Source organism: Amborella trichopoda, chromosome 10 (assembly GCF_054954075.1).
Source record: "Amborella trichopoda isolate Santa Cruz 75 chromosome 10, AtrichopodaSantaCruz75HAP2 v2.0, whole genome shotgun sequence".
Classification (NCBI taxonomy): Eukaryota; Viridiplantae; Streptophyta; class Magnoliopsida; order Amborellales; family Amborellaceae; genus Amborella; species Amborella trichopoda.
The window spans coordinates 11,044,999-11,060,561 of record NC_142345.1 but is presented as its reverse complement, the minus strand read 5'-3'; the positions used below and the strand labels follow the sequence as shown (position 1 = coordinate 11,060,561).

Here is a 15,563-nt window from a genome sequence, read left to right as displayed (position 1 = left end):
TCACATATCGTCTTGTTAAAAATAAAGGGTATCGTATAAGGTCAAAATACAAGGATGATGAATACAAATGGGAGATATATGCTGCGAAACTTGGCGGGACGAATGTTTTTAGGATCAAAACATAGAAAAAAAATCACTCATGCAATATTGGGACAAGTAATGATGTACAGAGAAGAGAGTCATAGAAATTTGTTGTATCCTTAATCAATGATAAATTGAGTGACACTGTGCATTACAAGGCTAAAGAAAGCATGAGTGATTTGTCTCAAGATTATGGGTTAGAATTACCTTATTGGAAGGAGCGAGGAAAAGAAACGACCATCAAACACATACATGGTTTGCAAGAGAAGGCATACAACCAGTTACCAACATATGTAAACCGTGTGATAGAGACATACTGGTAGTTATGCGACATGACAAGTATGGCCAGGAAGTAGATTTCGTTGATTGTTCTTAAGTTTTTATGGGTCAATACATGGCTTCAAAAATGCATGTCATCCACTTCTATTTCTTGATGGGACATCACTAAAGGGACGATACCTTGGGACTTTACTTACTGTCAACTCACTTGATGGGGATGGACAAATGTTTTCTGTTGCATTCGTAATTATGGATGCCGAAGTACTTATAACTGGTTATGGTTTATGGGATCTCTAAAGATTGCTATTGGGATAGATCGTGAAATAATTCTTTTGTCAGATAGACACTCTGGTCTGGTTGATACTGTCTGTTAAGTTTTTGAGAATGCTCATCATGCTTTCTGTAAGCGTCATTTAGTGGAAAATTTCAAGAAGGAAGAAAATAACATACCTAATGATGTTAAGAAGGCAGTTGTATGTGCCTTTATCAGAGCATATAGGTATCAAGAGTATCTTGATAAGATGATGAAAATTAGATCACTTTCTGACATTCAAGTGGTTCATGGAAACATCACCAAATCGTTGGCCCACATCACAATTCAAGGGTAATCGATATGACCAAGTAACAACCAATGTGGTCGAGTCATAAAACAAGTGGATTCTAGAAACACAAGATATACCAATTCTCCAGTGCGTTGACTTGATCAGAAGACAAATCATAGAACTAAGGGCCCCTCGCAGCTTGAAAGCTGAAACCTGGATTACAACACTTACCTCGAAAGCTCAAAACGAACTAAGAAATATCATAAAGTAATCCCTTTAAGTGAGGGTCAATGTGGCATCGAATGGAGCAGTATATGAAGCAAGGGCTAATCGCATGAATTATAAGGTAAATATTATTACACGAAAATGTGAATGATGGGGTAGGCAAATGATAGGTTTGCCTTGAAAGCATGCTTGTAAAGCCCTTCAAGAAATGAATCGAGATCTTGTTGACTATTGTGAATAATATTTTACAGTTGCAAAATTCTGTGAAATATATTCCATAGCTATCATGCCAGTTACCTTGATCGACTTGTCTGAGCATAGTTTATGTGAACAACTTCCTCCAAAGGAAGTAAGAGTGCTTCCACCTCACTCAAGGCGCCCCTTTGGCCGACCTAAACAGACGTGCATCGAGTCACAAGAAGTACCTATGCGACCTATTCACTGTAGTCAATGCAAAGAAACTGGTCATAACAAGGCAACATGTAAAGCACCCACTTGAAGCCATATACTTATATTTATCTTCTTCATTAGGTACTTTTAATTTATAGCACCCACTTGTGGGAAATTTTGTTATTACATATATTAATGGTGTTTCCTTTTAGTATTTGTTCCACTTATGTTAATCTTGCACTTTGGGACACATATACTTATGTTTGTTTCTTTTATTATTCTCTTTTTTGTTAGTACATATATTATTCTTTTTTTACCAATTCATATGTACATATTCTCTTAATTGATGTGATGTACACATGTAAAATTCGGATAATATAAATAGATTTAGCGATGCAAGACCCAGAACAGTCAAGAGGAACAATGGGCCCATCCACTTCATCTGACCACATGGAAAATGTACGATAGTCTATTTACTTTAGTTCATGATTTACATTAATTAAGTAATTCTTATATTGTTAATGACTATTGTCATTTCTTATTGAACTTTATTTGAAAAGAAAATTTTTTTTGTATTAATGAATCAACTAAGACCCTAGAAAAATGGGAGCTAGATCTACGACAAGTAGATTTGGTTGAAAACACCAAATTGAGCTATTTGATAGACATTGTGGTCTCTCATATCGATTGCAATCTATTGAGGGCCTTTTCAGGGAATAGTGCAAGGTGAAAAATACCACACGTGTAACTGTTAGTAAGATGACTCCAACCCTGTACGATGTGTGGAATATATTAAGGATACCTGTGACAAACGAGCATGTAACAAGCATCAAACCTAAAAACTACAAGGCTTTCATCATGGAGTATTTGGGAGATTGCCCTAAAGGTGATAAGTTGAGCCGTTTTAAACATACTTGGTTGAGGACGAAATTCGGGCAACTACCAAAAAATCCTACTAAATTAACATTGCTCCAAAACACTCAAGTTTATCTCCTTTATTTAGTCGGTACAACTATATTTGTCAATACATCTCAAGGATCGACATCTACAAGTTAACTGCAACTGTTCCGAGATTTTGATAAGGCAGGGAAATATATATGGGGTGCAGCAGTATTTGCCTTCTTGTATCATTCATTTTCTAAGGTCGTAGACGGGGATACGTATTTTAGTGGGCCAGCAACACTACCACAGATAATTTTCACTATTTTTTTAGTCAATATTTAGATATTTACAATTTCTTTGGCTTCAAACTAATTGCTTTAAGCTATTTTTTGTACAGTGTTAGGTCTATGAGCATTTTCTAGCTCTAAGCACGAAGCCTAACTATCACCATAGAAATGCCTAGAGCTTGCAAGTGGAAGAAACAACTACGCTGCAAAGGCCCATTAATATTGTTTGAGGACATCTCAATTGTCATGGTTAGTGATTTGCTTGTGTGATTATGTAATTGTATGTAATCTATCAAATGCAAATACAAATATGGTTGGTGGTTTTTTTGTATGCTTATATAATTGTAGGTAATATATCTAAGGCAACTACAAATAAGTGATTATTGTGTTATGTTTTTGTTGTAGGTAACTTAGTAACCCATATGAGGAGTACAACCCATTAGATACACTCAGCTACTATATTGTAGAGTACTATATGTTTGATCGTATGTTGCGGCAATTTGAGAAAATGCAAGAGATTCTTGTTGGGCCACCCAATTGGGATAGGAGGGAGAAGGTCAGTATACACTCACAAGTTGGATTGACGAGTTGAGTAGCGATATAAGTGACTGGCGGCAACGAGAACGTAATGTTGTCAAGGTAATAGTGGATAAATATGGTGAAATGCCTACAAAAGATTCAATGTCCTGGTACAACATGTTCACCTATAGATATATAAATACTTCCATTTACCCCCCCCGCCCCCTGCAGTCGCAATCAAATGCGCCCCCCCTAGCAGGCCATGATGACAAGACGAGATTGCTATGTTATCTAATTTATGTATTTTAGTTTTATTGACTTAATATGTATTCAAAGTAATTATCTATTTTGTTTTTTATTGTCTACTTTCAGCGATTAACTTGTATCGGGATACTACAAGCTGCACTTAGTGATGAAGTATTAGCAGGGGAATCCAGACGTCATGTATAGGAAACCCATGATTTGCTATTGCAGAACACTCTTATAAAGACAGATACTGAGGAGATGGTAGAAGGGGATGGTGGAAGTGAGAGTGAGAAGAGTGATGGTGGAGATGACGAAAGTGAGAGCGAGGATGGAGATAGTGGAGATAAGGAAAGCGAGACTGAGGAGGGAGATGGTGAAGATGAGGAAAGAAAGAGCTAGACTAATGAGGTAAATGAGAGGAGAACAAAGAATAGCAATGACAAGGGCAAAATCGACCAGATTGAAGCAGTGCTGGCCTTACATGAGGAATCAATGTGGAATTTGCGATCGCGGAGAGAAGAAAATGCACCGAAGGAAAGGACTGGGGAGGAACCCGATATAAAGGGCAATGATATTTCAAGCTGGGTAAAAAATGGTTGAGGCGAAGAAAGTGAAAAATATATATTTTTTAGTTTGATATTTGATACGTAATTTGAAAAGTGACTAATGTACGTTGCAAAATACTATTAATCTTTTTTTTAGATAGATGTTAAGTAGCGAGTTTGAAAGAGATGTTAAGTAGTGAGTTTCAAACAGTGAAATGGCCATTCTTTTTGTACAATTAAAGCTACTCTATCATAGCAGCCAGCTAATGAAATGCCCATTCTTTTTGTTATCATTGTATTAATGGAAACAAAATCTAATAGCAATATCCTTTTTATCCATTATTTTTTATTTTATATTGAATGAACTCATTTCTTTATCAATATAGTTCTGCTTTGAAACTTGGTCAGTCATAGGCTATGAATTTATAAAGATTGATATGATATGGTCAATGCATATGAGACTGATATGATTGACAAAATTGTTGATGGATTCACTCTTTTGGAATGTGACAAAAAGCTTCTAAACCATTTGCTCTCTCTCTCTCTCTCTCTCTCTCTCTCTCTCTCTCTCTCTCTCTCTATACCATACTATTGGGATTTATTTGAGGCCAATCTATTGGGAATCATTGCATAAGAAGTTACATGTTCGTATCATGTTCATCAAAGAGCGATCTGGCACTTTACTAAGAGTGGTCCGATAGTTTGCTTCCTGGAAAAAGGGGCAATTCGACACTTGACTACCCACGGTCTGGCAAATCCTCCACTGTAATCAGGGGCGCTCTGGCACTTCATAGGGGCGGTCCGACATAATTCTCTCTAGCAGAAGGGCACACCGGCAATTCAAAGGAGCAGTCCAGCATTAACGTCAAACAATCCGGCACTTCACAATTGCAGTCTGACAACATCTTATTCAGTCTGACAACATCTTATTCAAGTATGGTGGTCCGGCAATTTAAAGCTTCGGTCCGGCACTACGTTAGATCAATTCGGCACTTACAGAGGGGTGGTCCGGCAGATATCTTTCTGCCTGAAGGGCAGTTTGGCATTTCAAAGGTGCGCTTTGGCTCTTGCTTGAAGCAATCTGACACTTCACATGGGCGGTCCGATAGATGTCTTCTTGAAGTATGGATGTCCGGTGTTTTAAAACTTATGTCTGGTGGTCGGTCGCAGTCTGGCATTTGAGTTACTGGAGTAGGGGAAGCCCGACAATTTCAAATAGTGCTCCGGCCATTAAGTTACTGGAGTAGGGACAGTCCGACATTTAAAATGTGTGGTCCGACATTTGTGTATGGAATAATGTGCTGTCTGGCATTCTTAATCTATGGTCCGGCATAACGTTGTCTGGAATAAGCAGTTTGGTATTGTAGAATTGCGGTCTGGCAAAATTGATATGGCTATCAATTTATAACCACGTTCCGGCGAAAATAGTAATGGCGTATGTCATAGCTGGCGAAATGATTTTTTTCTGTATGGGGAAGGTACGGGAAAGGGTATTTTTGTCGAAAAACTTATAACTTTTTTGAATTGGGGGGTATTAGCTAAAAAAGTTGGTTTTGGAGAAAAATATGTTAGAAAAAGTTACACTGAGGTAAATTTCATAAAAAGTCCATATTTGAGTGTTTTAAGTAATTTTTGCTAAATTTTTCGTTCTATGATTTTCAAAAGTACGATTATCACTTTCTCTTAATAATATTCTCACCCCATATGAGTGAGAGAGAGAGAGAGAGGGAGAGAATAGCATTTTGCCATATAAGCGTTGTTTTGGACATGGATGGCATGCACCAAATTAGGTGGTTAAAGACCTATTGCCAACATCCAAGGTTGAAATTTTGGCTCAATCAAAAGAAAGGACACTGTTTTTATGAGTCCTTGGACTCATATGTAGAAATGCACCCTCTCTTAGTATTTTGGCCCTAATTTTTAAGTAGTATATAATCTTTAACATCGAAATCATTAATATGTAGAAATAGATATATTTTGAAAACTAAAAATAACAATTTTTTAATAAAGTATTTGAACTTGATTTTGAATTGTTTTTCTTTTTTGGAGGGACCATGGTTAACATCCATTGATCGATGGCGTATGCCTTAGGGGACATAAATGTACAAATGCCTCCCCCGACGCATGTGACACTTTACTCAAAGCAAACATGATATTTTTCTTAAATTTGTAATTAGGTCAAATATCATTTGCTCTTTATGAGTTTTTTTTATTACTTTAATTTGAAATATTCACATATGGAAAAATTTATCGGGAACTGTATTTTCAACATTTGTTATCCTCGAAGATGGATGCAAATAGGTGGTCAATCTAAAAACAATTGAAACTAGGGTAATTATCGCTAATATACCTATATTTTAATAAAATTAGAAAAAAAGACCCCAATTTTCTAAAACCTCGCCTACACCTTTTTTCTCAATTTTGGCTATTTCAGACGAAAATACCTTTCACGGTGGTCTTTTTACCGTAAAGAATATTACGGTAATTTAAATACCATAATGTATAGAAAATTCTTATACCGTAATTCTAAGAATATTTTATACAGTAATTTAAATACCGTAAAGAACATTACGATACTTTAATTACCGTAATGTATAAATATATTCTTCACGTCATTCTTATTACCGTAATGCTTTGAAAAGCTTCAAATCAAAGCTAATATCAGGGCTACCCCTCTTCTCCTGCACTCTGTGAACTTTCTCTGTCTTTCTCTCTAAAACCCACCTTTCTCAAATCCGTTATTGGAGAAAAACATTTTCCCTGAGCCTTTGACTTATAAAATTTTGATTGAAAATGCTTGCAACGGGAGTGGCATTGATAAGCCTATGGAGATTCTCCTTTTGTTGTTGGTAAAAGGTCATGTCCTTGATCATTTTGTTTATAATCTCATCATTGAAAGGTTGTGAAAAGAGGAGAGGTTTGAGGAAGCAGGCCAATTCCTCAAGAACAAGCTTGAACTGGAATCTTATAATTACTGTATTTTGCTTAGTAGTTATTGTAATCTTCAGATATGGGAAGATGCGACAGGGGTTATATTGGAGATGACCCAATTTGGGCTTGATCTCGACTCTCTCACCTGCAACACCGTAATCAAATCATTTTGTAATGTTGGACTTTTGAGCCATTCTATTTTGGTTTTGGAAGAGATGATTGCTAGGGAGATTCCTACCAATATAGAGACTTATGACCTATTGATAAATACATTGTATAAAGAAGGCAGGATGGATATGGCCTTGGAATTACTGGATTGCTTGTTTTCTAAGGATCCCATTTTCATTATTGGATTGAGAAAGGTGGGTTTTAGAGACAGATGTATTATGATAATTAAATTACCGTAATATTTTTTACGGTATTTAAATTACCGTATAAAATATCCTAATAATTACGGTATATAAATTATCGTATGGACTTTTCTGCACATTACGGTATTTAAATTACCGTAAATGTAATTTACGATAATTACGGTATTTAAATTGTCGTAATGTTCTTTACGGTAAAAAGACTATCGTGAATGGTATTTTTATAAAAAAAAATCGAAAATTGAGAAAAAAGGTGCAAGCAAGGTTTTAAAAAGTTGAAGATTTTTTTTTTCGATTTTATTTAAATATAGGTATTAGCGATAATTACCCTTAAAACTAACAATCCAAATGTTTTATTAATAGAATTATTATTTCTAAATTTCTAAATTTATTTACTTTTTTATATGCCTTATTTTCGAAATTAAATATCCTTGAAATTTAAGTCCAAAAATCCATGTTAAAAATAGATTTTTAAGTGGTGACTCCTTTGTATATGTATTCGTACAAACGATGTCCTTTCGTGAAGGGAAACTTTCGATGACGTCAGTCACGGCACTCGCCTGCGCGTCTCACCGAATTTCAGCCCAAGCCTAGGCTGAAACGAAATATCCGAAATTCCGAAAACTTTCGTCAAAAGCCGTCGTCACGTGGACACAGACCGTGCTCGCAAAAATCGCAAAGGAACATAATCAACACGTGTCCACAACCAGTTGGCAAAGGCACGAACCACTAACAACACACATTAAATGCCGGTATAATCAGGCCCAACATTCAGCCGCCACTTCTTCTGTTTTACGGCGCGACCCTTTCAAACTCTATCTCTCTCTACATCTCCCACTATTTTCTCTCTCTAAGTTTCAAACTCTTTCTCTCTCTACAGCTCCAGTTACTTAGCCCCCACCTCTCTCTATTTTCTCTCTCCAAGCTTACCCCCTTGCAAACTCTTTCTCTCTCTACATCCTAGTCTTATTTCTTAACTTCCTCTTTCAACTTGTTTCTCTCTCTACATAACAGTCCCATTCAACTTGTTTCTCTCTACATCAAATGGGCCTTGGTCCACCTTCTCTCTACAATTTACTGTCGGCCTTTATTTTGGCTCTTCTGTGTTTTTAGTTGTCTTCAGGTTTTTGTCACTGTTTTTAGTAATTTTCTCTCTCTAGAATGTCATTGACTATTGTCTATTTTTCCTTCTTGCATAGCCATTTTGGTAAAGTTTTATGCAACTCACTGTTTGAATTTGAAACATGAGTGCTAGTGAATGTGTTTTTTTGTCTATGGTCTTTAGATTCTGTTTTTAATATGTAAAGGGTGGGATTGGAGGGTCTGCCCTCCTAGCCACCGGTGCCCCAACACCATTCTTGTTTCGAGTGTTAGATTTGAGTAATTAGTTCTGGCTTGAGCCGGTAAGCCAAAATAAGTTCGAGTAATTCATCTCAGTAGTGTTGAGTACTATAGCAGTAAAAAAATATTAAAAATTATAAAAACATATAAAATTTTTAAAGAAATATGTAATTAAATAAAAATTAAGCAAATCACTCAAAAATGATATTAAAAAAAAGTTAAAAATAAATTTTAAAAGATCAACTTGCGACAAAAGTTATTTTTCAAGTAATTTAAAAAAATAAAAAAAATAAATAGTTATAGCGAAAACACTTTCTAATCTTTGTAAAAAAGAAAAAGTTTATACAGAGCCGAGGCTCTAAACAATTAAATTTAATCCTATCACAAAAATTTCACTAGGAGAGGTTGTTTTGATGTTTAAATATCTTCAAATTGATCACCTCGACATCAAGAAGCATAAACACGAGAAATAAATGAATTTCAAGTTTTAAAAATAATGTATTTTGTAACATATTTTTGGACCGTTAATTTTCAAGATTTTCAACTTTTCATAAATCTGTCAATCTACACTATTTTTGAAAATTTAAAATTATAAATAAATATATAAAATATATTTTAAAGCTATCACAAAGATTTCCAATATTAAAACCACCATTTTTTACACTAGTTGAAGGTAGGCTCCAATAAAAAAAGGTTCATTTTTGCATACAAATGCACTTGTGGGTGTAAAGGTATGATGCACCTTCAAATTTTGTGATGATATATAATTTTGATGTAAATTGTTATTAAGATTATCTTAAAAAATATTTTATATCTAATTATAAAATTTTAAATTTTAAAAATAGTTAAAAATTAACATATAAAAATTTAAAAAATAGACGATGTAATTAATATGTTGTAAAATATACTATTTTTGAAATTTAACATCTTTTTTTCTTTTATGCTCATACATACATAAGTAGATGATCGATCAAATGGTTTTTCAACATTATCCCTGCATTTGCTTTTGAGGAGCATTCGTAGTTCTAAACAGCCCTTTATAAACTTTTTTTTCTATGAAAAATATCTTAAATAAATTTTTGACCTTTTAAAAAATTTTGTTATCTTTTTTGAATTGTTTTGATTGTTCTCTCTCTAGGATCTACCCCCTGCACCAAAACAGTACTATATTTCTCTCCCTTCCTCGCCTCGCTCTTTTTAGATATTATGTTTTCAGTCTTCATTTATTTTTCTCGGACAAAACGCCGAAAGATCTCGGTCTCAAATCAGTTACTTAATCCTTCCCTTCCCCAGGAATGTTCTTTCACACGTTCATCAATCACTTCACGCCACGTGGAACTCAAGCCGCCTTATCGGCTCCAACGAGCCACATATTAAATTCCATGAATTAAATGAATACAAAATCGAGGGAATTACTCAATGACATAAATGCCACGGGAACGACTGGAACAAAATACATAGCAGCATGCACAAATGTCGGGGTAAAATAGAAAACTTCGATGTGGGTCAATACGAAAAATTGAAAAAAATAAAAAAACATTAATTATCCAAGTTAAGAAAAGGAAGCTGAGGCGTTTATTTCACGTCGCCCTTTTAACCCGAGGTTAATATGCTTTAACGAGACTGTTAAGATTTAACCCGCGGTTAAATCGTAGTATTAAATTAAGTCTCTGATCCTTCTTGTTCTGTTGCCTTCTCGCGGGCTCTGCAAATTCATTAACTCCGAGATCGATAGATGCACTGGAATCCCCACTAGTCGGAATTTCATTTCTCCGGCGATATTCCGGCGATTCACTGTCCCTTGTCTTGGATCAATGAGAATGGAAGTAGCTATTGAGTTTTATACTCAAGCTTCATTGTTATTAAAATGAGCTCTTTATTACTGGATTTTAGGTGGGAAACTGAGCTTTTCACCTTCTGAATTCCATTAGCTAAGCCGGAAAATTTACCAGTAATTTTTCACGGATTGGAGACTTAGTGACTGGTATCGACGACTACTATGCGCCATTTCGACAGACGGAGTTCACATTCGATTTGGTATGAGAAGTCGGAAACTGATTTACTCTTAGAGAGATGCCTATTCTTAACCGTCATCTTTATTTTTCAAGCGAATTTCTGGTAAAAGAATGCTTAATGTATCGAATTTCCTGCAACTTTAAGTATTTACCCTGAAGCTCTTTACTAATTGTGAGGCCATCAAGTAAGGGCAAATTTCTTTGAAGGCCTACCCACTAGCTGCCGGAAAAACTCTTTGTCTGCTGACTTTACAGAGAACATACATTTTCCGGAGAGTACTAGTAATTTTCGGGTCGGAATATTGATTTTTACGACGAGGAGTATCAGTACCCGGGCGAGGTAACAGATTAGCATTTTCATTAGGGTTTTGGTTCTGCTTCTTTTTGGTCGTGAATCTGCGAGTTTGTAAGCCACTTTCTTACTCACAATGTCGGGTAATGTCGTTCCTTTCTTTGGTTTGAATGCAAAAAATTTATCCCTGTATCAGCTTTAAATTCCAAAGTGCCCCTATATTTTTCTATATCAATCGTATATTGATCAAACTCTCTGCTATATTCCTACAAATCTTCAGAATTCTCTTCTCTCCCGAATAAATCTTGATCGATGAACATCTTTGAAGTTTTGCGATAATTTTTTGTTTCGATCTCGAATTATCGCATGATGTTTGATAAGTGAACCAAGTGTAAGGTGATTTTGGAGAATTGTTGGAACTTTTGAAGCTAATTTCAGTTGATAACATTTTTAAGCTTCTGTTTGTTTTCTTGTCGCTTAAATTTAAGACAACTCTCGTGATTCCTGAATAGAAATGGTAACTTTAGTGCTCTTCAATAATGTATTCGTCTCTTTTGTAACATGCCCTTTTTCTTGATCTCCTTTATGTAGTGGGAGCTTCATTTTTGAAGCTTTCACTATAAGTTTCAATCTGTTTGTTTCTCTATTCTTTTATTCCTCTTTGTCTCTGTCTAATTTCTTTTTTAAAGGAACTTTGTGGTTTAGTATGAGCTTAGAAAGTCAATTTGTTTGGTATTAGTAGTGTTCTTATTATGATTATTATAAGCTAACTTTTTGAATTTTGGGGGCTCTACACGTAGTAATCTGTGTTCTTGTGTTTGTTTTTTATTTAATGTGCAGGTTGGTAAAGTGACAGATAGGTTTAAGCCTGATTTTGACTTCATATTTGGTTGTCTTATATTGTGGTATGGGGCCTCAATCTATGAAGAGATATTATTGTGGGCTCTGTTTGGTGGCAATGGCTTTGTTTTTTTGTCATCTGTTTTCTCCCGAAAATGGTAATTCTTCATCTGTACACATTAGTCGGATATTTCCATTCAAATCTTTCGCACCATATGCCTTTGAAATCGTGGATTTAGTATTTAGTGTAATATAAATGTTCTCGAGTCTTAAACGAGCCAATAATTTGATTAGTGATTAGATACGGTTTTGATTACTCGGGGGAGCCAACTCGGACTCGCCTGCCACATAACTCTAGCCAGCCTACGTAGCCCGAGTTGACATTGGGTAGTCAACTCATGGGTCTTAAAAGAAATTAAAAAAGAAAATTTTAAAATAAGGAATTTATTTATAGTACTTACATTTACATGTTCATTTTTTTTTTTTTTTGGATTATTTCTAAAAATACTCCGCATCCTGATTTTTTTAAAAATCCATTTTTAGTGCTTTTTAAACCTCGTTTGGATTCACTTTAAACATATTTTTCCTAATTTCTGGTTATTTTTGCATTTTATGTTTTTTGAGCACTTTTTGTCTTGGCCAGGACACAGCTCGAGCTTCCAGGCTCAAGGAGGGATCGAGTCCTTTTTACATTGATCAAATACTTAGCCTTTTATTATGGGAAAATCCACAGGTATAAAGCATCCATCTTAAAGGTGGATGCAAATAGGTGGTCCATCTAGAAACAATTGTTACCTATGTGGTCCAAATGTTTTTTTAATGTAATTATTATTTTTTCAGTCTTCAGTTTTTTTTCATAATCATGGTTTTCAAGTTAAAGATTATATATTCTTTAAAAATTAAGATTAAATTGTATTTAAAAATATATTTATTGCCAAGCCCACATCTCTACAATATCAGGGCTGGCGGCATAGAACCATGTCCTTGACCATTTCGTACGAATTTTATCATACTTGATTGGGATCATGTTTTTTGTGTATATTTCAAATACTTGTTAGCGATGCTCTACTTTTTTTTGTTCTGTTATTCTTTCAGGCTTGTCTTACCCATGGAGTAAAATTCTTAGTCAAACTCTGGTCGATACATTGAGGAATTCCAGTTCTCGTGAACTTCTCACGCTAGGTAACTTAACTCATGATTTGAATTTTATTTTTCGTGTTTAATTTATAGGCTTTGAGGAAATTTAATATAATAAATACTAGGGGTGTTAATGGGCCCGACTAGAACCGGGACCCAATGGATATACCCCTCAACTCTGGGTATGGGTCTAAATTTTTGACCCGAATACTATTTGGGTTTAGGTTCGGGTCCACCTTGGCCCAATCTGCACTCTATTCATGACCGTGTAGTCATAGATTATATGATAGTAAAAAAATGCCAGAAAAAGAATTCTCCTAGTCATAGGGTGGCAATGGATCCAACTAGATCTAGGACCCGACAAGTATCTGGATACGGGTCCAAATTTTAGACCCGAATACTATTTGAGTCTGGACCCAAACCTGGACCTGATTCGTATTGCCACCCCTAATGAATACGCACCTTTTTTTGTTGAAAGTTTACTTTTAGCGTCTAAAAATTGAGAGGGAGTGGATTAGTTTTGCCTCCCATGTGTTTTATTTGAAGTGACCTAATCTGGATTATGGGGGCAAAGTAACCCCTAAAACATAATTGTGTCATCAAATAATTCGGTAAAAAGGTAACGAGTGGGCTTCTTTCTAGAGTGAGCAAGTGCATCGCATTTGTGATGTTTGCCTTTTCTTGCATAACTGGGGCCTTTTTATCTTTTATTAATTGCTTAAGCATTCTCGGAATAGAGATGATGGGTCTAAAAGATGATTTAGGATATGACTCATTGCACATTACCCAAATGAAGAAGTGCTGGGGAAAACTTACTATAATACTTCCCCACCCATGTGTAAAAGCCACAAAACGTAACATTTACATCCACCATCTCCAAGCCGTCCGATCTTAATGAATGGTTCGGATGATTTTAAGCCACTAAACTTAAAATTTAGATTTGTATGTCTCATAATATTATATTTTTATTTTATTTTTTACAAATCATAGGAATATGAATTTTATGTCATGTTCTAATCATCTCCATCCGATGCACTTAAAAAATATTAAAATAATATTTTAAAAAATAAAATAAGTAAAATAACTTTAGAATTTTTAAAAGTATTTTGGTCATCTTACTTTATCAGAATTATTTTATATAATTAGGAGTGGATTACCTAAACTTAGTGTCAAAATATTTTGTTGAAAAAAATTCGAAACAAAACAGTATATATGGGTGGCGAATTATAGCAAGGTTTGAATACCATTTCTTAATTTATTTAAATGCCTTAAGTACCTTTCCTACTGATTAAATCACGTGCGCGTAGCTAAGAAAAGACATATATGCCACCTTGTGTCGTCTTTCCTTTGCTTGTTGGCATTCTTTATTTTACCCCTTTAAAAAGGCGGGTAAAATCGTCTAGGTTAATTTTTATGAGAACTCGATTGTTTCAGACGAGTCCATTTGTTTTTGTTATACAGCTGAAGAGACGGATCGAATCGGTGACTCGTGTTCGAGAGATGACATCGAGGTGTATCAAGGCGACACACGACCTTTACCAAATGGTATCCCCACTTATACAGTCCAAATCCTTAACGTTTGCTTGAGAAGTAACTGTGATATCTCAGCCATCCATCTTCGTTGTGGATGGTTCAGCTCGGCTCGCATGATCAACCCCAAGATTTTTCGACGACTGGGATTCAACGATTGCCTGGTTAATGATGGTCGTCCTCTTAGATCAGGAGGAAGCCTCTCTTTTCAGTACGCCAACAGCTTCCGTTACCCCCTCTCCGTCTCCTCTGTTATATGTTCTCAATAGTTTTCTTTTGTTTTTAATTTTTAATTTTGTAAGTTGTGTTTGGTCGGTTTTATGTTTTTTTTTAAAAAGAACTTTCAATGGTTTGCATCTGGTTTTTCTTTTTTTGAAACGTATCTTGTTTTTCTCGGGCAATTAAATGAAGAATGCAAACAATCAATAGTACAAATCGTCTTAAATGAAGCCTTTTTGCACTTGGGTCTTAAATTGTGGCAGAAAAAAAAAACCCTTGTCCAAACTAAGTATGCTTGACCCATTTCATTTTGCAATAAGCATATATTATATTATGCTCATGCCCCCACCTTTTTTTTTTTTTTGGGTGTTTTCCAATTTTGGGGTTCTCTTGTTTCTTCAATGCGATGAAAATGCCTTTTTTCGGTTTCCAACTGTTGGTAAATTCGGATTCTTATCCTAACCATTTGGAGTTGGCTCTTCTTGAATGAGTAAATCATCACCATCCGACCTTTAACCTCAACTATTTGGGGTTGGCTTTTCATTCACCTGTAAATCAATATGTCAATATGCAGTTGAAGTGTGTTGCAATTGCAAATGGCCTCTAATGTCTGCCCATCATTTCTCTATGTTGCTCTTAACCAATCAATCCTTGCTCTTGCCTCTTATTTTATGTGAAAAATGATCATTTTGTCCTTCTTGTTGTCGTGTTTGGATTGTGGATATGGATATGGATATATGGTCAGAGGCATGATATGATGTCCGAGATTAAGGTTTATTTTTGGAAGCAGATTGTAGCTGCAATAAATATAATTTTTTTTTTGTCTAAAAGGAGGTTTGCCAGTCGCTTTTTTTATTTTATTTTATATTAATGGTGTTGAGGACATAGTGGCAG

The 15,563-nt window shown here is 35.2% G+C and overlaps 1 protein-coding gene and 1 long non-coding RNA gene across 4 annotated transcripts; both read left to right on the top strand.

The window, feature by feature from the left end:
• The first annotated feature begins 2,796 nt into the window (after nucleotides 1-2,796).
• On the top strand, nucleotides 2,797-4,286 carry LOC110008276 (uncharacterized). The gene is made up of 3 exons (XR_002283026.2): nucleotides 2,797-2,935; nucleotides 3,092-3,325; nucleotides 3,578-4,286. It is a non-coding gene; the product is annotated as an uncharacterized LOC110008276 (long non-coding RNA).
• A 6,030-nt stretch (nucleotides 4,287-10,316) lies between these two features.
• On the top strand, nucleotides 10,317-15,363 carry LOC110008279 (TPD1 protein homolog 1). 3 transcript variants are annotated; one of them, XM_088849617.1, is made up of 5 exons: nucleotides 10,330-10,991; nucleotides 11,784-11,941; nucleotides 12,427-12,516; nucleotides 12,879-12,965; nucleotides 14,382-15,363. In XM_088849617.1, the coding sequence occupies exons 3-5, from the start codon at nucleotides 12,501-12,503 to the stop codon at nucleotides 14,717-14,719; spliced, it is 441 nt and encodes a 146-aa protein (XP_088705743.1). In that variant the 5' UTR covers nucleotides 10,330-10,991; nucleotides 11,784-11,941; nucleotides 12,427-12,500; the 3' UTR covers nucleotides 14,720-15,363. The 3 variants fall into 3 exon arrangements, with proteins under 3 accessions (XP_020530525.1, XP_088705743.1, XP_020530524.1); XM_020674866.2 differs by lacking the exon at nucleotides 12,427-12,516 and having other exon boundaries at nucleotides 10,317-10,673; XM_020674865.2 differs by lacking the exon at nucleotides 12,427-12,516.
• Nucleotides 15,364-15,563: the final 200 nt, after the last annotated feature.

Bases quoted from the DNA above. Each gene is read 5' to 3' on its own strand.
- LOC110008279 (XM_020674866.2), top strand. From the start codon at position 11,851: ATGGGGCCTCAATCTATGAAGAGATATTATTGTGGGCTCTGTTTGGTG. The intron at 11,942-12,878 runs GTAATTCTTCAT...TTATTCTTTCAG, and splicing joins TCTGTTTTCTCCCGAAAATG to GCTTGTCTTACCCATGGAGT. The intron at 12,966-14,381 runs GTAACTTAACTC...TTTGTTATACAG, and splicing joins TCGTGAACTTCTCACGCTAG to CTGAAGAGACGGATCGAATC.